Raw genomic sequence first — 21,487 nt, 5'->3', positions numbered from 1 at the left:
TATGAGTTGTCTTTCACTGCTCATTATAATGTAGATTATTGTAATATACAATGTAATTTTAGTTTTTTTATGATTGTTTTATGGATTCATTCTGCAAAAGAAGAATCCTTTAAAAAATGTGTTAAAATAACAAAGAAATTTATTAATAACCTCAACATAACTAAAATTGGGAAATATTTGTAAATTATTGATTGATGAAATAGTTGTAGGGATTCATTATATAAATCAGTTAATATGTTAAAATTAGTTAATTAATTATCAATTATCAATTAATATCTTTTTAAATTTGAATGCTATTACAGATAATACTCATGTCAGCAACCATCAATACATCTGCTTTTACTCAGTATTTTTCTTCGTCTGTTGTTAATGAAGCTCCAGTTTTGGAAATTGGGAAAAAAACTAACTTTCCTATATCTGTATATTATTTGGATAGACTTGAAGAGAAGTTGGGGCCGGTAAGCTAATAAAGAAAAGAAATAATTTTTATATTAAAGTATAATTTTGAGTAGTACTCTACAATAAAATTAATTACAATAACTCATAGACTCGTAGCTGTTAACATCTTTTCAAAATATAGAATACCAACAAGAGATCCAATTGATTTTGTTACTTTATCAGGCTGTACATTTACAATTGGTTTGCAGGTAATGTCACTAGTGCCTCATCCAATTCTGAAATGAATTTTCAAAACTCCAACTAAATTAAAGTAGGGTTTTTTAAGCAAATGAGAAAGGTCTGTTCAAATCACTTTTTTTCTAATTTTTCTTTCAAAACTCATGACGACCTGCTATGAGGTATAAAAACCAAAGTAGCATCTTTAAATGAATTCATTTTTTGTGCATACTGTAAGAATTATTCCTTGCTGGGGAATTAATCGGAAAGTTTGATTTTGTGTTTTTGTATATGTTTGTATATATTAGATTTTAATGATATTAGTTGATGTGCGTACGCACGTATCCATGTGTGTGTGTGATGATTAAATATATATTTCTGTGATTAACCATACATAGTTGAGGACAGTTTTAGAAATTCATCAGATTTTTTCTTATTTTATGTGTATTTTAATAATAAAACTGATGACCCTGAAAGCAGTAAACAGTGAAAGCAGTATTGTGAGATGAATGCCATTACTTTAGTGCCTTGTGAAAAATAAATGATTATTATACCACTTTTGTTTTATATGTATTTATTTATATTATTTTATTAATTGTAAGTATTATTATTAATAAATTAATCTGATTGTATTTATAAAACAGAATGTACTATTTGACTGTACTGTTTTAAAGAACCAAAATGTTTTCGTTACTTGAAACTCAATTGATTTTTAAAATTTATTAATAATATTAATGCAGTTACAGTAGTAATGGTTAATATATTTTTTTGTCTTCAGTCATTTGACTGGTTTGATGCAACTCTCCAAGATTCCCTATCTAGTGCTACTTGTTTCGTTTCGGTATATACCCTACATCCCTACTACATCCCTAACAATTTGTTTTACATATTCCAAACGTTGTCTGCCTACACAATTTTATCCTTCTACCTGTCCCTCCAATATTAAATATTCCAGGATGCCTTAATATGTTGCCTATAAGTCTGTCTCTTCTTTTAGCTATATTTTTCCGAATGCTTCTTTCTTCATCTATTTGTCGCAACACCTCTTCATGTCACTTTATCCACCCATCTGATTTTTAGCATTCTCCTACAGCACCACATTTTAAAAGCTTCTAATCTTTTCTTCTCAGATACTCCGATCGTCCAAGTTTCACTTCCATATAAAGTGACACTCCAAACATATACTTTCAAAAATCTTTTCCTGACATGTAAATTAATTTTTGATGTAAACAAATTATATTTCTGACTGAAGGCTCGTTTCGCCTGTGCTATTCGGCATTTTATATAGCTCCTGCTTCGTCCATCTTTAGTAATTCTACTTCCTAAATTACAAAATTCTTCTACCTCCATAATCTTTTCTCCTCCTATTTTCACATTCATTGGTTCATCTTTGTTATTTCTACTACATTTCATTACTTTCGTTTTGTTCTTGTTTATTTTCATGCAGTAGTTCGTGCGTAGGACTTCATCCATGCCATTCGTTGTTTCTTCTAAATCCTGTTTACTCTCAGGTAGAATTATTATATCATCAGCAAATCGTAGCATCTTTATCTTTTCACCTTGTACTGTTACTCTGAATATAAATTGTTCTTTAACATCATTAACTGCTAGTTCTATGTAAAGATTAAAAAGTAACGGTGATAGGGAACATCCTTGTCAGACTCTCTTTCTTATTAGGGCTTCTTTCTTATGTTCTTCAATTATTATTGTTGACGTTTGGTTCCTGTAAATGTTAGCAATTGTTCGTCTATCTCTGTATTTGAACCCTAATTTTTTTAAAATGCTGAACATTTTATTCCAGTCTACGTTATCGAAAGCCTTTTCTAGGTCTATAAACGCCAAGTATGTTGGTTTGTTTTTTTAAATCTTCCTTCTACTATTAGAGGCCTAAAATTGCTTCCCTTATCCCTATACTTTTCCTGAAAAAATTGGTCTTCTCCTAACACTTCTTCCACTCTCCTCTCAATTCTTCTGTATAGAATTCTAGTTAAGATTTTTGATGCATGACTAGTTAAATTAATTGTTCTGTATTCATCACATTTATCTGCTCCTGCTTTCTTTGGTATCATGACTGAACTAGTCTGACGGAACTTCCCCCTTTTTCATAAATATTACACACCAGTTTGTATAATCTATCAATCGCTTCCTCACCTGCACTGCACAGTAATTCTATAGGTATTCCGTCTATTCCAGCAGCCTTTCTGCCATTCAAATCTTTTAATGCTCTCTTAAATTCAGATCTCAGTATTGTTTCTACCATTTCATCCTCTTCTACTTCAACTTCTTCCTCTATAACACCATTTTCTAATTCATTTCCTCCGTATAACTCTTCAGTATATTCCACCCACCTATCAACTTTATAATGGTTAATATAAAAAAGTAAATAATACAGATATGAAGATTTAAAATTATCTTACATAGCACAATATATTGATTTTTAACAAGTAAAAATAAGAAACTGAGAATACGATTGGAAATACTTATTTGCCAATGTAATTTTGAAACTCCTGAAAGAATAAAATTGTTAAGGTTTCAGCGAGAGTTTGTCATCGGTTGAAAACATCAAAAATTAAAAAAACAAAATTGAATAATTTATTTATTTATAGTTCTTCAAAAAGACATTATCCGAACCAAAAAAGTACAGATATGTGTGAAAGGTAAGATAATAATTGTTATATGTTTTTTTATCAACATATTTCAGAAAATTTGACAAATTTTTTATTCTATGATTGTGCTATTAAGTATACATACAAGTATATAAAAAAATTGTTTATCTCCAATTATTTTTCAATGATTTTGTGTTTGTTTTATATTAACAAAAGTTCTATCACTTAGTTACAATATTAGTAGAGCAGGAAAAAATATTTTTAATGTTGTATATTTTTGTGTTTGAGAAAATGAAGTAGGAAAAATATATAACAATTATTATCTCATCTTTCATACATATCTGTACTTTTTTAATTTGGACAATGTCTTTTTGAAGAACTTATAAATAAATAAATGATTGATTTTTGATGTTTTCAATTGATGGCAAACTTTCGTAACAATTTTATTGTTTTGGGACGTTTGATATCATCTGTTTTTTAGTTTCTTTTCATTCATTGAATTTTCTGAAATTTTAAATGATATATCAAGTCTGGTCAATAACTAGTCATCTATTAATAATAAGATTCTTCTTATTTTTATGAAAAAACAACTTCAAAATTTTCATCAATAAAGCACTTGATCTTCATGAATGAAAATTTATTTTCTTCACTGCAGTAAAAATTAAATTAATTCTGATGTAGTTCATATCAGTCAGTTTTTCTAGTCAATATCTAGTCATCTATTAGTATTTGACTTTTTATTTTCAATGATATGAGCAATTGCAATAATAATGTGAAAACGGTTCAGAATTATTAAAAAAAAAAAATTTAATAATGTTTACACAAAATTATCAAAAAAAATACAGGTTTCAGATTGATAAAAAAGTTGAATATTAACTTAACTCTAAATAAATATAAAGCAATGAGTAAATAATATATATGTATAGACATATTGTATACATGTGTATGTATACGTAATGTATACGTATGTATGTATATGTAATGTATAAAAATGTATATTTATATTCATTACATTTAATAAATATTCATTATATGTACAACTTTTTGAAATATCATAAAATATCATTAGCATGCTAATTTGGTTTGTTTTTTGGTGATTTTTATTATTTTTAAAATGTATATAATTTTCGCCATAATAATGAAAGGTGATCACTTTAGCCTGATAATTAAGGTGGCTGACATTAATATAATGTGAATATACTTTATACTTGTTTAATTTTAAGTTTTCAGAAATAGATGAAAATATCCCCAAGATAGAAGAAAAGGCATATAACTATGTTGTCAGTATTATTAAGGCTTTTGATTTTATTGATGAAGCCGAATCAGACAGAAAAGGATCGGTTCTTATATTTCTGCCTGGAATACATGAAATTGAGTTACTTTACGAAGAATTGGAAACTGAACAGATGAATTTAAAGTAAGGAAATGGTGAACATTATTTAATATTGTTTACTTTTAAGACTATTTAACTATGCAAAAAATCCTTTAAAAAAATCTGATGTGGATACCATATGTACACCTATTAAATTACATACACATTTTTTTAAAATGAAAATTACATAAAATTTTATTTCATTAATAACTTTTTTTTATTGTTATTATTGAATTATTATTTATTGTAGTTATTATTTATTCGAAGGTTAATAATTATTAATAATTACAATGTATTTAAATTAAAAAAAAGTTAAAAAAAAAGATAAGATGAAGTGTGATTTGAATCAATGTGCCTTCACCTTTTTAGATCCAGATACTTTAATTAAAATTTTATTTGGCTATAACTCTGGAACCAATGGAAATAAGTACCACTTGTTTTGTATTTTGGGCTTTTTTGGGACACTTTTGGTCCAATGAATTGCAATCAAAAGGGGGGGGGGGTGCACAACTAGATATTACAACAGTCCTAGATCCAAAATTTCAACATCCTACAGCTAATTATTTTTGAGTTATGCGAGATACATGCATACATACGTACGTATATACTTCATATCGAAACTAGTCAAAATGGATATTTCCATTGAAATCTGAAAACCGAAATTTTTTGCTATCATAATACTTCTTTTACTTCATACAAGGAAATAAAAATTCTTTAAAAATCTTAGTAATTTTTCATTTGTGATTTAGATTTTTAATAAAAGGATGTTGACTTGACATCCTTTGCTTTCAACAAAACTGGGAAAGAATTTTTAAGTCAGCAAACTTGCCACTTTGTTGATAATGGACCTGAAACAACCATGCCAAATCTTTAGAAAACACGTTTTTAAAAAAACAAAATTTAACATTTAGTTTTATGTGATGCATGTTTTTTTTTTTTAAATCGATTCATGGTGTTTTTTATTTAAGAAGATTTATTTTTTATTATTTGAGAACAGTTGTCACCAGATGCATGGACTGAAGTAGATGAATACTGTGCCTTGTCTTCTTTCCTACTGTGTCCTAATATACTGGACTGATTTCCTTTATTCTCCTGGCTATAGCTTTTAAAATCATTTTTAAATTGACTGAACTCTTTCACTCCCCAATTGATTAAAAATTTGATAATAACATTCAAAATCTTGTACTTCATTGTACATTTTAGTGCTAAGACAAAAAAAAAAAAAGAAATGGACTTATCATCTTTATTTCCTATGCCCTTCATATCTTACATGAATTCACAGTTTACAGTTGCATTAGTTAAAGTCCCATAAGTATTTATTGGATATTTTTTAGTGTGCCATTTGAATGAATAAATATTTTTATTGGGATACATATGTTTTACCCCCAAAAAATTGTATTTATTATTTTGAACTGATAATTTTCTTGCTATACAACATTTGGTGGTAATATCCACGTCTTTATGCATAAACCAAGCTGTTTTTCATTAGAAAAAGTAAGAAATATAATTCCATAAAATACCTTAATCATGCTAAAGGATGGTTTGTGTGGTATCTTTACCTTAATCGTTTATTACATTAAATTCTGTTTTGTATGTAATCATCTCTGTTTATTATTACTATTGACACTTATGATTATTTGTTATTATTGACATGTCACATTATTATTGTTTACTGTTGCCATTATTGTCATCATTCTAATTATTATTGTGAGATGTTTTTTATTGTCTATTATTATTATTATTTATTATTGGTTGTATGTTTACTATGATTAATAATTGTTTATTTACTATTTTTCATTAATTGTTTTATTATTGTTTATTACCATTATCATTTATTGATTTGGCTTGTTTTACTTATGTGTTTAAACCAATAAACTGTAATTATATAAACATTTTTATTTGCCAGTCTCTCAGTATCCTGATCGAGCCATGAACATGTGGCAATATATATATATATATATATATATATATATATATATAAAAATAAAATAAATTCTCTATTTTGCTATGGTACATAAAGAAGAATTTATTTTACTTTAATGACAAAGCATTTTTATTGATATTTTATGTATATTCTTGTAATTTTAACTGCTGAAGATTAAGTAATTTAACTTTGAAAGTTCTCCATTTTTTGACTGGTGTTCTTGCCATTTTTTGACTGTATTTGGTGGCTTTGATGTTATATTTAATTATTTTTTATTATTTATAACAGCAGATATAATATGTTTGAAAAAACAATTCATATTCGGACTGTTCTGGGACATATTAGCCAAACTTCAGGAACTGATTCAGAACACCAAAATTAGCAAAAAAGTTCATATCAATATAAATCCTATTTTGCTTTGTTTTCCTTCTGGATGCCATTTTGTGAGTTTCAACAAAAAAATTATTTCTCAGGAATGGGTAAACTTACTGTAATTAAATTTGGCAAATCTAAGACTAGGTTCTTGTTCTACAAAATAAAAAATTTTGAAAATGTCACCTTCAAAAATTTCAAAATGGCAGTCCTCTTAATTTTTTAATTTTCAATATCTTTGTAATTATTTGTTTGATCAAATTTGTAGTTTCACAGAATTTATTAAGCATTTTAATGTGAACAAAATGACACCTCATTTGTAAAAACCTGTTGACACTCAATCGAGTTATTACAGACAATTAACCCGGCAGTACGCTTGCACACCATAATGCGCTGTAAATCATAACCTAATACCATCTGTTTATTGGAAGTATTTTTTCATTGTTAACTTTTGTGGTTGTATTCAAAAGTCAATTTAAAATTAGTGCTCCTTTGTCCAGTTGAACCAGTGAAGAAATACGAGCACTGAAACACTTTTTTGATTCAAAAGTGAGGAAACAGCAGAAATTATTTATGTAGTAGCGACAATACAGGGAGCTGCTTTTTGAGTGGAAGCAAGGTCTATGAATGGATTGATCACATCAAAAAAAGTAAGCTTTCACTGTGTGATGAACTGTGGAAAGTTACAGTGGAGTTACTGTGGAAAGTTACTGTGGACAGTTACAGATAATTCACCAGATGAATTGTAAAAACTACTGTGAGCTGTTGCAGTTATTAATAACAAATCAAGTCCAAAAGGCATACTAAAATTTCAAAAGATTGCTTCAGGATAATGCCACACCTCATACAGCCAACAGAACAATCCTTCAAGATATCAATTTGAACTGCTGAACCGATGCCATACAGTCATGTTATGGTGACTTACCTTGTTTTTAGATTGATCATGAAAAACATAAGGACTGGAAACATTAAATGAAACAATTGAAAGTACAAAAAATATTTGAATCTGAAAATATGTTTGTAATCTGACCAACCATAACTAAAAGAAGTACATTCTATACATTTTTTTCTGAAGCTGATGTATCTTTGAATAATTTGTTAACAAAGGAATTAGACAAAGGAAATAGTTGCACAGATAAGAATACTAATAAAAATGAATTTTTATCCATTTTTGGTTGGTGTAAAGTACTTTCAGTTTGTATTTTTTCATGGCATCAAGTGGGTTATTCTGTAGTGGATTATTGTTATAGTTTATACTGATATATTTTCTAATATTCAGAGTACTCTATATTTGTGTGATCACTTATGTTGTATGTTAAATGTGCTATATACTAAAAATTTTCAACTGTTATATAATTTTTATCAATAAACAGAATATGTGTTTGTTTCTATTATATTATATTTATGTGAGCTCTTACTCACTTCAGAAATATATTTGGTTTTTCATTTACATTACATTCAGTTTGTGTTGTGAGAATGGATAATTTTAACATATTATTTTGTTTTTTGTCAATTGATGTTTTATATTATCTTAATATTTATACAGATTATATGGTATTTAACTAAATCTTTTCAGAAATTTATTATCATTCTTTTCTTAATCCTTTCATAAATATGCATTTATAAATTTGTAATCACAGGGAGAACTTAATGTGCTTAATTTCCAAATTTTTTTTATATAAGTCTGCACGATTCATATTTATGGGCACCAGATAAAATAAATATAAAATTTTATATCATTTGAATTATCCATTTTCATATTGTATAATCTTTTTATTTTTATTGCAACTTCAGTTCCTTTACTCATTGTATTGTGATTTGCACATTCCATGAAAATACATGCATGACATTTTTTCCAAAGAATTGCTTTTATGGAATTACATTATTTCAAACGTGTATTTCGATTTATTGTATTTTTTAATTTATTTATCTGGTCCATTTAAATTATTTTTGAAAAACAATACCGATTTAAATAAAAGTTAATGAATTAATTGTATCTCTTAGAATAACTCTTCTTGTGAAAATTTTATTGCTTAGAAGTTATGTTGTGAAGCTTCATCCTTTTTTTATATTGTAAAAGTGTTCCTTACGTACCTAAAAAAACTGTTGAAAAAACGGCTGATTTACTACTGAAACTGATTAACCTACACACTATTTGTATGATTTAGGTCATAATTATTGTGAAATAAAGGAAGGAATTTAATTTTTCTAAATAGTAACTATTTTTAAATTCTATTTCAGAAAAAGATTGTGGTGGATATGTCCACTTCACTCAACAATCACTGCTGATGAGCAAATAAAAGCATTTAGGGCTCCTCCTGCAGGATTTCGTAAGGTTATATTATCCACAAATATTGCTGAGAGTTCTATTACAGTACCTGATATCAAGTATGGTATGTATGAATTTATTATTATTTTCAAGTTTAAAATAAATAAATAAATATAAATGTTTCATTTGGTTTACTTTAGAATCAGCATTGCACCAATTGAGGATAAAATTTTTATTATGAAATAAGAGGAACTAGAAAACTATTATAACTACAGTTAATCAAAAATAATCGGTTTAATTGATTATTTTGAGGATTAGCCACATCCTTAAGAATAATAGTCTTTCTAGAGAAAGCGAATAATGAATTTGTTTCTCTCTGCCTTTAATGAGCCAAATTATACAGTTACATATCATCATGCCAAGCCCACCAAAGTGTGGATACTCAGACCGAGAGGTTGAAGTAGACTAGCTCCGCGGAAAATTGTTTTTTTATACGGGTTATTAAGGTTTTTTCATTGGAAAAGTAGAACGGTTTATTGTGTTAAGGTTACTGGACAATTGTTTAAAATTTTAAGATTTTTGGTTCACGGATTACTTTTTTATAACGTTTTTTCGATTTTTAAGTCATTTGGCTTATAGAAACAACAGGTGTCGGAATAAAGTGTTTTTTTGGACAGGAAATGCTTGGTGTCAGGCTTCGGAAGTAGACAGGACTACAAAAGGAAGGTGTCATAAAGTAGTATGTAACATTTCATGAGTATTGACCAACGGATAAATTTTTAATTGTTTTTTGGTTATACATATAGTGTATTGCTGTAAGTTATTCAGTGTAAAATATTCTGTGTAAAAAAGTCGATTGGCAGGACAATATAGGCCTGCCAAAAGTGTTAAACAACCACTTAAAAAATTTTTCGTTGTATCCGTAGTAATTTTGGGAATTTTGATCTCTTATAACTCTTGAACGGGTGGACCTAGAAGAAAATCCTCCCGGTTCTGTACGAATCAGAAGATTACGCATCTTTTGGAGCCCCGAACCCAAAAATTTTGAACCCCCCCTTGTGGGGTATCAAATTAATAGGAATTGGGCAGAGTACCCAGAAATACTAAAGTAATCGATTTACTTCAACCCTATGGAGGAGGGGATGGAGACAAGCAGCCCTGAGTCATCTAAGACTCAAGAAAAAAAGACCTGGAAGATTGTGGAGACCAAAGGTGCTAAAAGGGCTAGGGCGGGATCATCTGAGGAGGAAGATGCCCCGCTCACTCTTAAATGTGTTACATACAGGTTGGGACTCGCCTTACTTCAGCTGCGACTGGGCTTGGGCAAATCCAGCCTGGCATTCATAAAGGCTCACGAGCGGGAGCTAACAGATATCTATAGGGAGCTCCAATCGGTAGAGGAAGAAACATCAGAGATGGATACCAAAACCCAAGCGACCCAAACGGACAAGTCTCGTAGGGAGGATGACATACTGGATATACACTTGACTGACGATCAATTGTTAGAAAGACTGCCAACAAGATGGTCATCTTGGGCAATGAACAGGATCACCCAGATAACCAATTTAGAGCACGGGGAGGACAGTTGTCATTACGTAAATCTAACTAAATCTAGACCCGGTAGTCAATTCCTTGGCACCAAGCCTGGGGCCATGATGATTCAGGACTCTACTGTGTTGGAGGACAATAGAGTCACAACAAGAGGCATGAGATTCACGGTTGTGTACAGTACGGAGGAGGGAGAAAAAGCAGCTGCGGCGCAGATAATTAGAGCCATGCGAAGAGTCGTCAGCAAGGAGGTTGTGTTTGTCATTCCATCCAGACCAGAGGGTGTGATAATAAGGAAGATAATTATTTATCTGTCCCGTGCAAAACAGGTGCCTCCGAAAATGATTATACCCAGTACGGGGGATCAAGCACGTGCTAGGTCCTGTTCGGCTTCAGCACGGAGGGCCACCCCACCGGTCAATGATAGCAAGACAGTGGTGGTGAGGGCGCCGGGGAAAACCTATGCGGACCTCCTAAGGGCGGTCAAAAACAAAGTCACTAAGGAGGAGGCTGGCGAAGTCCTTTCAATAAGGAAAGGCCGCAATCAAGAGTTGGAGGTCCAAATTCAGAGAACACAGAGGGCTGGCGAATTCACCAGCATGTTAAGGGACCAAGCGGCAGACCTCCAGGTGGATTTAAAAACAAGAGGTGATAGAAGGACCATGGTGCATATCAAGGATCTTGATTATGACACCACAGAAGACGAGATCAAAAAGGCTTTAGACAGAGTCCTTGGAAAAGATGAAGATTATAAGATTACATCTATTAGAGGAGCATACGGTGACACGAAAAATGCCACGGTAATTACTACCCACAGAGGGGCGACTAAGCTGGTGGCTTCCAGGCTCCGGGTAGGATGGGTCAACTGTCGGGCCTACATCCGGACGGAGAACGAACGATGTTACAGATGCTGGGCTACGGGACATGGTAGTAGGAATTGCAGGGGCCCTGACCGGAGTAACCTGTGTTATAATTGTGGTGGATCGGGGCACCTCATCCGAGAATGTAGAGAGGCCACGAAATGTCTTGACTGTAAAAGCTCAACACACAGGACCGGGAGCACTGAATGTATAAAGACACGTTAAGAATTCTACTAACAAATAATAATCGGAGCCTTCTCAGCAATGACCTAGTAGAGGAGATAGCTAGTCGCGGAAGATACGACTTCGTAGTGGCCACCGAGCCGGACGTGTGCGCGGCCGCTCACTCACAATGGGTACCTGACATGGCAGGGAAAGTAGCAGTAAAGCGGCCTACCGGCAGTCGTGACTATTACCTATATCACAGAGCAGAGGATGTGGTAGCCGTCGAACTTGAAGATTATATAATATATGGAGTATATATTAGCCCCAATGTGTCAATAGAGGAATATCAGCATAGTATCATGCAGTTACAGCGACTAGTGATGCAGTCCCCCAAAAGAGTTCTTATTTTGGGGGACTTTAACTGTAGGACCATGGTAGCGGGGGCAGGAACCATGAATGCCAGAGGAAGGGTCCTGGCGGCTACCGGCACTACATGTATAAACGAAGGGACCCCGACCTATCGAGCAAGGGGCCACGAATCCATATTGGACCTAGCAATTATGGATGGAAGGGTGGACACTAACAGAGTTGTGCTGCACGTATTGGAAGATGAGACAGGGAGTGACCATCTTGCGGTCTCCTTGGAAATACAAGGTCGTTTGGTGCCCTCTGCTGCGTCGCAACTGATAAGGAGACTCACCGACAGACAGGTGGAAATTGTGGTGGAGCGAGCGGCAAGGAAAATATCAGATGGCAGGAGACTAGATCCGGAGGTTTTCCAGGAAATAGTTAAGCACGAAATTTCTGAAATACCGGAAGTAACACATAGACACCACCCTGTGTACTGGTGGAGCCAGGAAATAGCTGAACAAAGAACAACACTACAACGATGCAAGCGAACGGCTCAGCGACTGAGGGCAAGACCAGGACTCGAGACCCATCGTGAACTGGTCATGGAAGCCTATAGGGAGGCTCGGAAAAGGCTGAATTTTTTTGATCAAATACGCCAAGAGGTCAAAGTGGAGGGAATTGTGTGGTGAGCTTGACGCTTATCCGTGGGGGCGAGCCTTTCAAATCATAATGAAACGGCTGGGGAGAAGAGTACCTGTGCTGAGTAGAGAGGAGGTGATGAGACAGGAGTTAGTACTGTTCGAACGTGGCAGGTTCGCACAGGACGAAGTGATGGCTGCTATTGATAAACTTAATAACAAGAAGAGTCCGGGCCCAGATGGGATCCCGGCTGCGGTCATCAAAGGCCTCGAAGGGTCCCATGGGAGACTACGGACTTTCTGAGTCACGGAATACAGCACCTCACATTCCCCCAATGTCGGATAGAGGCTAGAACAGTATTCCTGCCAAAACCTGGCACAAACATTGGTACCTTAAAGTACCACCCTATTAGTCTTCTAAATAACATGGGCAAGGCTGATGAAAGACTAGTTGCGGTTAGGATTCAAGCTAAAACGCAGGGGTCCGTTTTAGGGCCTCTGTTGTGGAACATTTTCTATGATCAAGTGCTACGGTTACCGTAGCCGGGAGGAGTTGACGTGGTTACCTACGCCGATGATATTGCAATACTTGTGAAAGACAAAGAGTTGGATGATGTGGAGAACAAGGCAAACCGCTCTCTACAGCTTATAGATGCATGGCTTACTAGCCATGCATGAGATACATGGAGGTGTCTCCTGCCAAAAGTAGGTGTATCCTCTTCACGGGCAGAAGAAGACTTCGTAGCGTTCGAGTTGCGATCCGTGGAGAGGATATAACAGAGATCAGCAGCACTAAATATGTTGGAGTAACCATAGATCAGAGCCTCAAGTTTGGTGGGCACATCGATAAGGTGTGCAAGAGAGTTGTACCTACTATAAAAGCTATAAGAAGGTTATTTACAGAGCATACAGTACCGGGGGCATCTAAAAGGAGGCTGATAACATCTGCAGTGGTGTCTGCAGCGCTGTACGCGGCACCTGTCTGGGCAGAGGCAATTAGAGTGCAAAGGAACAAAGAGAAGCTAAGAAGTATGCATCGAACGGCATTACTAGGAGTGGTGGCTGGCTATAGAACATTGTCATATGAGGCATCGTGTGTTTTGGCGTCGGTTCCGCCGATAGACCTGCAGGTCAGAAGTAGGAAACTAAGAGTGGAAGGGCGCAGTAGGGCTGAGGCTGAAGCAATGACCAGACAGTGGTGGAAGGAGGCGTGGGATGGGGCCAGTGTGGCGGCCTGGACCAGAAGGCTCATACACAATCTGGATGCTTGGTTGGACCGCCAACATGGTGAAGTAAATTTTTATATTACACAACTTATGTCCGGTCATGGGTGTTTTGGACACTACCTTAAAAGATTTGGCAGAAGAGATACGCCTTATTGCGACTACTGCCAGGAGGTGGACGATGTGAATCACACAGTGTTTGACTGCTGGAGGTGAGGACAATATAGACAATTTATTGTAGACAACAATTTGAATGCTAACAATATAATTGAGTGGGCGCTAGTCAACGAGCAAAATTGGAATGTTTTCAAAAACTTTGCTAGCACAGTTCTTCGAACCAAAAAAGAGGAGTCAAGATGGGGTAACCGTGGGCGTATTCGTTGATAGGGAAGGGTGGACAGCCCCGTCTCTGAGAGCCTGCATGCCTTGGTGTGCGGGTTTCAATGAGGGGACGGGGACTCCAGGGGAGAAATCGTGGGGAAAGAAAAGACCTAGACCCGGCCGGCAGGGCTGGTTCTGGGGGTGCGTGCGCCCCCTGTGCTGGTCACGCCGGTTAGAGGCGAAAAGGCATAAAGACCGAGGCCCGGTTCCTGTCGGGGGGGGGGGGGGTTTGGAAACGACTTGGCCCCCCTTGGTGGGAATTAGAGGCAGGCAAACAAAAGATCTGTACCGGGGCGGTTGACCTGCCGCACCGGGTGTAAAACCGGCAGGTGGGAAGACAGCCTTAGAGTCAAAGACACGTCCCTGGGCCGAGTATACTTAACTGGATGTCCGGCCCAGGGATGTAGGGAAAAAAAAGCCCACCAAAATGCAGGTGATTTTCAGCTGCATAAGTGATGCTTACATTATGTACATTGCAAGGACTAGCTGTATAGTGAATGTTATTACTCCTAGAAAAAGCAAGTCTGGTTCCTCTTTATCTGGCAAAATTTATAAGGGTTTTTGAATTAGATCTCTTAACGTTTTCCTATGTAATTACACTAAACTAAGTCTTATAACAAGAAGAGATTTTCTCTTAGAACAAATAATCTATATAAAAGATAATAATTTACCTACAGTATATTGAAATCCTTAGTATAATAGAGCATGCTAGAAGTGTGAAACACTGCTGTTTTATTATTAGTCTTGTATTATTATTTTTTAATAGGACTCTACTTCTATAAATGTAAGTTAAAGTCAGTTTATTCCTGGTAATTTCAGGAACTAATAAATTCTTTCTCTATTAAAATCCTTATTTTTTTCTGTGTGATTGAGGTTCCATATTAGTTAGATCCTTTATCATTTTCTTCTTTCCTGATTTCATTTATCTTTGATACCTTTTGTTGTAGTGTAATTAATAATGAATAAATAATAAAAGTCTGTTTTTGAGAAAACTGTTTACTGTAGAACTATCAAATTCTCTGCCTCTGAAATCCTCTAAAGGGATTATATCCAAATTGGTATGTGTTAGGGTGGCACAGTGGCGCTAACTATAGATTTTCCAGCTGTATGGATGGTAATTTGAGGACTGGTTGGACAACATTATATTTTAATGCTACTAGCACCATGATACTATTATCTCTTGGCCACTGCTTTGTTATTGGATTTTAATTGAGCAGTACATAGTTGTCTGATTAAAACATGTCAGAATTCCACATATTTTTTTATCAAACATATCATGTGTGTATGTTTATATTATTATGGACTGATGACCTATTATAATTGTTTTATTTTGTAGTAATTCTAATCTGATGAAATATTAGTTGTATGTAGAGCTCAGAACCATTTTGAATGACAGTGGTATAATAATTACATCATATATGTTTGTTAAAAAAAATATGTGGTATTTTAGTTTTTTCAAAAAATCATTATTTCATCAATATTGATTTTGTTACCTTCACATTACTCCCCCTGAGATATAATTCATTTGTGCTAGCACATTTTTCAATCTTCATAGTACCTCTACAATGCAATTTTTGATATGGCGCTTTGTTCCTTCAACGATTTTGTCTTTATCTCTTCAATGTTGGCAAAATGTCATCCTTTGTTGGTTCTTTTCAGCTTGGGGAAAAGAAGAAGTCACAAGGGATCATGTTTGATGATTACAGAGGCTGAGGCATTATAACAATGTTGTTTTTGGCCAAAAATTCATGAACAACAGTGAAGTGTGAGCAGGTGCATTATCATGGTGTGATTGCCATGAATTGTTTTACCACAAATGTGGGCGTTTTCTTTGGATTGCTTCATGCAAGCAGCATAGAACTTTCAAGTAGTACTCCTTATTGACCATAGACTTGGTGACAAGAACTCTAAGCCATGAAGTCTAGACTGGTGGTACTGTAAGCCATTGAAATCTAAGAACACAGTGATCGGAACCTTCACTTTCGATAGAACTTGACAAGCTTTTTTCAGTGTTGGCTCTTCAGGAAACTTCCATTGGGACAACTGGGCCTTAGTTTGAAGGCATACCATATACCACCCATGTTTCATCACCAGTTATGACCCATTTGAGTACTTTTGAATCATCGTTCACATCGTTCAGCAGTGCTCATTTGGCATTGCTTTTAGTCGAAATTCAACAATTTTTGAACAAATTTTGCTGACACATGTTTCATGTCCAAACATCTAAAAAAAATTGCTTGGCATGAGCAAAATTATATGTCAACATCATGAGCAACCTGTCTGATTGTGATTCGACAATGATCCATAATCTCTTCCTTCACTTTTTTGACATTGTCATCGGTTTTTGATGTACTGGGGTGTCCAGGACACTCGTCACCTTCAATGACTTCATGTTTCCTCTTGGAAATATTTGTACCACTTGTAAATGCTTGTTTTATTCTTAGAATTATCAAAAGCAGTATTCAATATTTCCAATGCAGTGATGCACTTTATTCCATTCTTAAAGCAAAATTTAATGCAAATCCTTTGTTACATTTTTTCATAAGTTTAAAATTCGCTGACCATACGAAAACATGTATAGACTTTTTAAAATCCAACAGTAAACTAAGCATCCATTATGGCTACCAATCTAATTATACATTAGGGACAAGTGTACCAACACAACAAATAAAAATAATTGAGACAATTTGACATACAGCATGGAAAATTTAAAAATTCCGCATATTTTTTGATCAAATGTGTGTGTGTGTTTTATTTATATATATTTGTGGGCTAATGAATGACCTATTATAATTATTTTATTTTGTATTAATATCAGTTGTATTTAGAGCTTGGAACCATTTTGATTGAAAGTGGTACAGTAATTACATCAACTGTTATCATAAAATGAGCATTTTATATTTTCTGTATGATTATCACCTTGATTTTGTTGTTTTATGTTAAATTTTTCATTTAGCATGCCATATAGGTGTTTTACATCTCTTTAATTTTTAAGGTAAATTTTAATTATTTACTATAGTAATTTTGTGTCTGGGCATTGATAACGACACCTCATGTGCCCAGGAGAAAAAAATTGCTTTTCTGATGCTAAAGAAGAGCTTTTGATTTTTATATCTTTTTGTTTTTCTTGATTATTAATCAACTATGATTGTGTTGTTATTAGTGCTCCAATTCTGATATAAACTCATAATAATTTGTTATGATTTTGTTTCAGTTATTGATTTTTGCCTTACAAAGATTATGTTTGCTGATCCTGATACAAATTTGTCAAGTTTACATTTAGCTTGGGCCAGCAAGAATCAGTGTGAACAAAGAGCTGGCCGTGTTGGGCGTGTAATGGCTGGACGTGTTTATCGTTTGGTTTCCAAAAATTTTTATGACGTATGGAATTTTGTTGTTGTTATTTTTTTAGTTGTTTATAGCTTTAGAATTGTGAATGTAGTTATATTTTAACTTTCTTTGGCTGTATAAATTTATAACTTATTTTAAACATGCACCTAGCATATTTTGAAATGCTTTTTGATAAGTTAGTTGACCGTTATTTTTTTTTGTAATTATGTTTTATTTAACTTATTTCTACAAATCTTTCTATGAAATTATTAAAAAAAAATGTAATGAAAGTTTTTAAAGTTGCTAGGGGTTTCTTAATGGAAATAATAAACATTTTAATTTATGTATTTTTGTAAACCCAAATCAAACATTTATTTTTTGTAAATATGTTTGATTTGGGTTTTGTATTTTTTGTAAACATGTGATGTATATCTTAAATTAATAGAGAATTTGTGATGGACCCAGACTTACTGCCTGAAGAATCCTTTAATCTGCTAATTCCCTGAGCATGATCATGACAAGTTATTTATAATTGTGTAACTGGGTTTTTGATGATGATAGTAATGATAATTGACTGAAGCTTATAAAATAACCTTTATTGAATAATAATTATTAAATTTTGTGTTCTGCCTGTTTAGAAATAAACTTAACAGTTTTATACTGTTGTTTTGAACTTATTGCTGTTGGTTTATCTATTTGTGATAATGCAGTTCACTTTATTTTTGTTATAAAGTAACATAAAAGCAGTTATATAAACAGTATTTACATCCTTTTAATTTCAGAAAAGTTGGCGATCAGAAAAACTGTGACTATATTACAATCATTTCACTGTAATTAGTATTATCATTGTAATTATAGTAATAATTATCTTTATTTATTTTTTTAATAATTTTATTCTTTTTCTTCATAATCTGTTTTGTGTTTTTTTATGATTTTTTTGTTTTTTTGTTTTTGTACAGCATTGTAATTTATAAGTGCTTACTATTAACTGTTTTGTTTATTTCCATCTGATTTTTGTTTCGTTGTCATCTATTTTTTAAGTTTTTTTCTAACTTATCAGTGAAATTTGTATACATAATCTGACTAGAAATTTTGATACTCAATACATGACAAATCTATAAAATTAAAAGATTTATTTATCAAAATGGATAGATTGGTTGTCATTAGCCAGTAATAATGCGTGAAGAAAAATAGCAACAAACATTGTTTAAATTTAATGATCTATAAGAACTGATTTATTAAATGTGGATTCAGATATTGGCACTATGTCTCCTTAATTAACACTCTTCAATTGTCCATATGCTACTCCTTTAGTTGTTCCATGTCGTGTAAAGCAGTGAGTGCAAGGAGAAGCAGTTTACTTATAAGCAGTTAAACAAATCTCTGTAATCAACAAAATTTCTTTAAACTGTTTGGGTCGTATATATAAACAAATTATCATTATCTGTTGTATTTATCAATCTAACAGTTTTAATAATGGTTCTTTGTTTATTTTAACAAAGAACCATGTTTAATTTAATGTTGATTTTTTTGCATAATTAAATTCATTCATCTCATTCACAGCAGATGGTTTTGCTGATAATTTCCTTTTTATTAAAGAGCAAAATAAGCACATTAAATACTTAGTCATTTTTTTTTTCATATTATTAATGGATAATATATATATATGTTTGTGTGTGTATGTTTGAAAAGGTCTCTTTATTTGTACATCTCCTTAACACATTGTACTACAATGTGTCTTTACACATTTTTGTTAGAAGTTCTGCATTCTACAAAGTATTTTCTGATGTTGATTCTTAAAAAATAAATAAAAAAAGCTGCACTTGATTATTAATTGGTGTTACAGTATGGTATGGAAGATGAAACTAAACCAGAGATACTCCGTTGCCCTTTAGAAAGAGTTGTTTTGAAGTCTAAGTTACTTGAAATGGGTGAACCAATAGAGATATTGGCATTGGCCATGGATCCTCCTGATTTGAATAGTATTGAACAGACAATCCTTTTATTGAAAGAGGTAATTGAAAGAATTATAATATATTTTTAGATGCATTTCAAGTTTATTTTATAATTTTTTTTTCTCTTTAGTTTTATTTATAAAGTTTATAAAAAAGAGTTTTTTATTTCAGTTACAAAGGTGAGTAACATCAACATGTTTATTTTGTCATGGCTTGTTTATTAAAACAACATCTTTGGTCATGAAAATTACAAAAAGGGACTAGTGTAATATTTCTTGTTTTACTATAAATTTGGATCTGGTTTGTTGTGGGTTATTGTCTAGATTTTGTAAATTATACTCCATACCCAGTATGTTATTATTGGAAAACTTAAAAGTTTTTAATAGTTAAGTTAGCTTTATATCTCAAAACAATTACATCAATAAAGAAGGTATTAAAAATAATAAAATTTATAATGAGTATAAAAAATAATTACATAAATTCTTAGAAATTTGATAAAAAGATCTGCTTTCTAAAATTGATAAAATAGTAAACATACTCTTCATAATAGTACAGAAAAGCCTAATGTCCTTATATTTGTGTGTCACTGATATTTGTGTTAAGGTTCTTGCAACAGAGTACTTAGAATGGATAAATAATATTACTCAATGTATCACAAGGTGATTTTTCATATCTGCCTTAAATGTTACTCCTTACCTAGGCTAATGCATTTCAGTCTTAGTCAAGATATAGAGAAAACATTTAAATATATTAAAGTTCTGGATTGCAGTAATAAATTTTGCAGTGTGAAATTTCTCTTAAAAAAAAATTTTCATTGACATATGTAAGTTATTTTATATTAATTTATTTAAAAATAAGGATTTAGTGTGTGGAATTAAGGATTAAGGAATAATAATTATGGAATAAGGATTTCATATGGAATTTTTTCAATCCACATGAAACCCGGAAAATTAACTTTTTTGTTCATCATCATCATCATCATCATCATCATCTGGTGTTCTGCCTGGTGGCAGAGGTTATGTCTCTGCTGTTTCCATTTATTTCTGTTCCAAGTCCTTTCTTTCATTCCCTTGCAATTTCTAATCTTCACCTTGCCTGTTAACTTCACATCCTTCTTTTCCCTCGCTTACATTCTTCTTTTACAGATCCTTCCATTGCAGTTGTCAATATTCCACTTATTCTAACCACATTTCCTAACTGTTTCCTTTCCTTTTGTTTAGTTCCTGCAAAAGTGCTCTTTTTTTTAACCCTGTTCATTATTTCCTCATTTCTCACTTTATTCGTCCACCTTACTTTTTCATCCCTCTCTATATCCTCATCTCAAAAGCCTCAGTCCAGACCTTCTTTCTTCCTCATTACCTATGCTTCATTTCCATACAAGCAAGATACTCCATATACTGTAATGTTTGTCAGACCTCATCTTTTAACATTAAGTTAAAACTTTTACTATATAGTAGTTTCTTGTTTCCTCTGGAAGCAGCTTATATAGCAGCTTCCTTTGCCATTGCTATCCTTCCTTTTATTTCCATTGCACTGTTCCAGTCCATTATCACCACAGTCCGCAACTTTCTATATTTTTTAACTTTTTTCTTCTCTTGCCCTTCTCACTAAATTTTTGTTGTTGTTTATTTCCATTACTTTAGTTTTTCCAGTATTTATTTTTTTTCCTTCTTCTAAGGGTGTTAACAGTCAGATAGAATTATCACATCATCAACAAATTTTATGAATCTTATTTTTTGGTCTATTATACTTTTCCTTCTTCTCTTCTTATAAATTCCATATCATATCTTCTATGTAAATGTTGAACAGTGTCTGTGAAAGGCTGTATTCGTGCCTAACAAATTGACTTAGATATCCAGTCAGTCACATTCATTTTTG

At 32.8% G+C, this 21,487-nt stretch overlaps 1 protein-coding gene across 2 annotated transcripts in view; it reads left to right on the top strand.

The window, feature by feature from the left end:
- Positions 1-21,487, top strand: part of spn-E (tudor domain containing 9 protein spindle E) — a 119,260-nt gene that overhangs the window by 27,873 nt on the left and 69,900 nt on the right. For both annotated transcript variants that reach the window (XM_075365926.1, XM_075365925.1), the window contains exons 6-10: positions 303-458; positions 4,445-4,638; positions 9,131-9,282; positions 17,539-17,705; positions 19,501-19,668. In XM_075365926.1, coding sequence (XP_075222041.1) covers positions 303-458; positions 4,445-4,638; positions 9,131-9,282; positions 17,539-17,705; positions 19,501-19,668 — 837 coding nt within the window. The remainder of the gene's footprint in view (positions 1-302; positions 459-4,444; positions 4,639-9,130; positions 9,283-17,538; positions 17,706-19,500; positions 19,669-21,487) is intronic.

Source organism: Lycorma delicatula, chromosome 5, assembly GCF_047948215.1.
Source record: "Lycorma delicatula isolate Av1 chromosome 5, ASM4794821v1, whole genome shotgun sequence".
Taxonomy (NCBI): Eukaryota; Metazoa; Arthropoda; class Insecta; order Hemiptera; family Fulgoridae; genus Lycorma; species Lycorma delicatula.
This window is presented reverse-complemented; position numbering and strand designations above follow the sequence as displayed.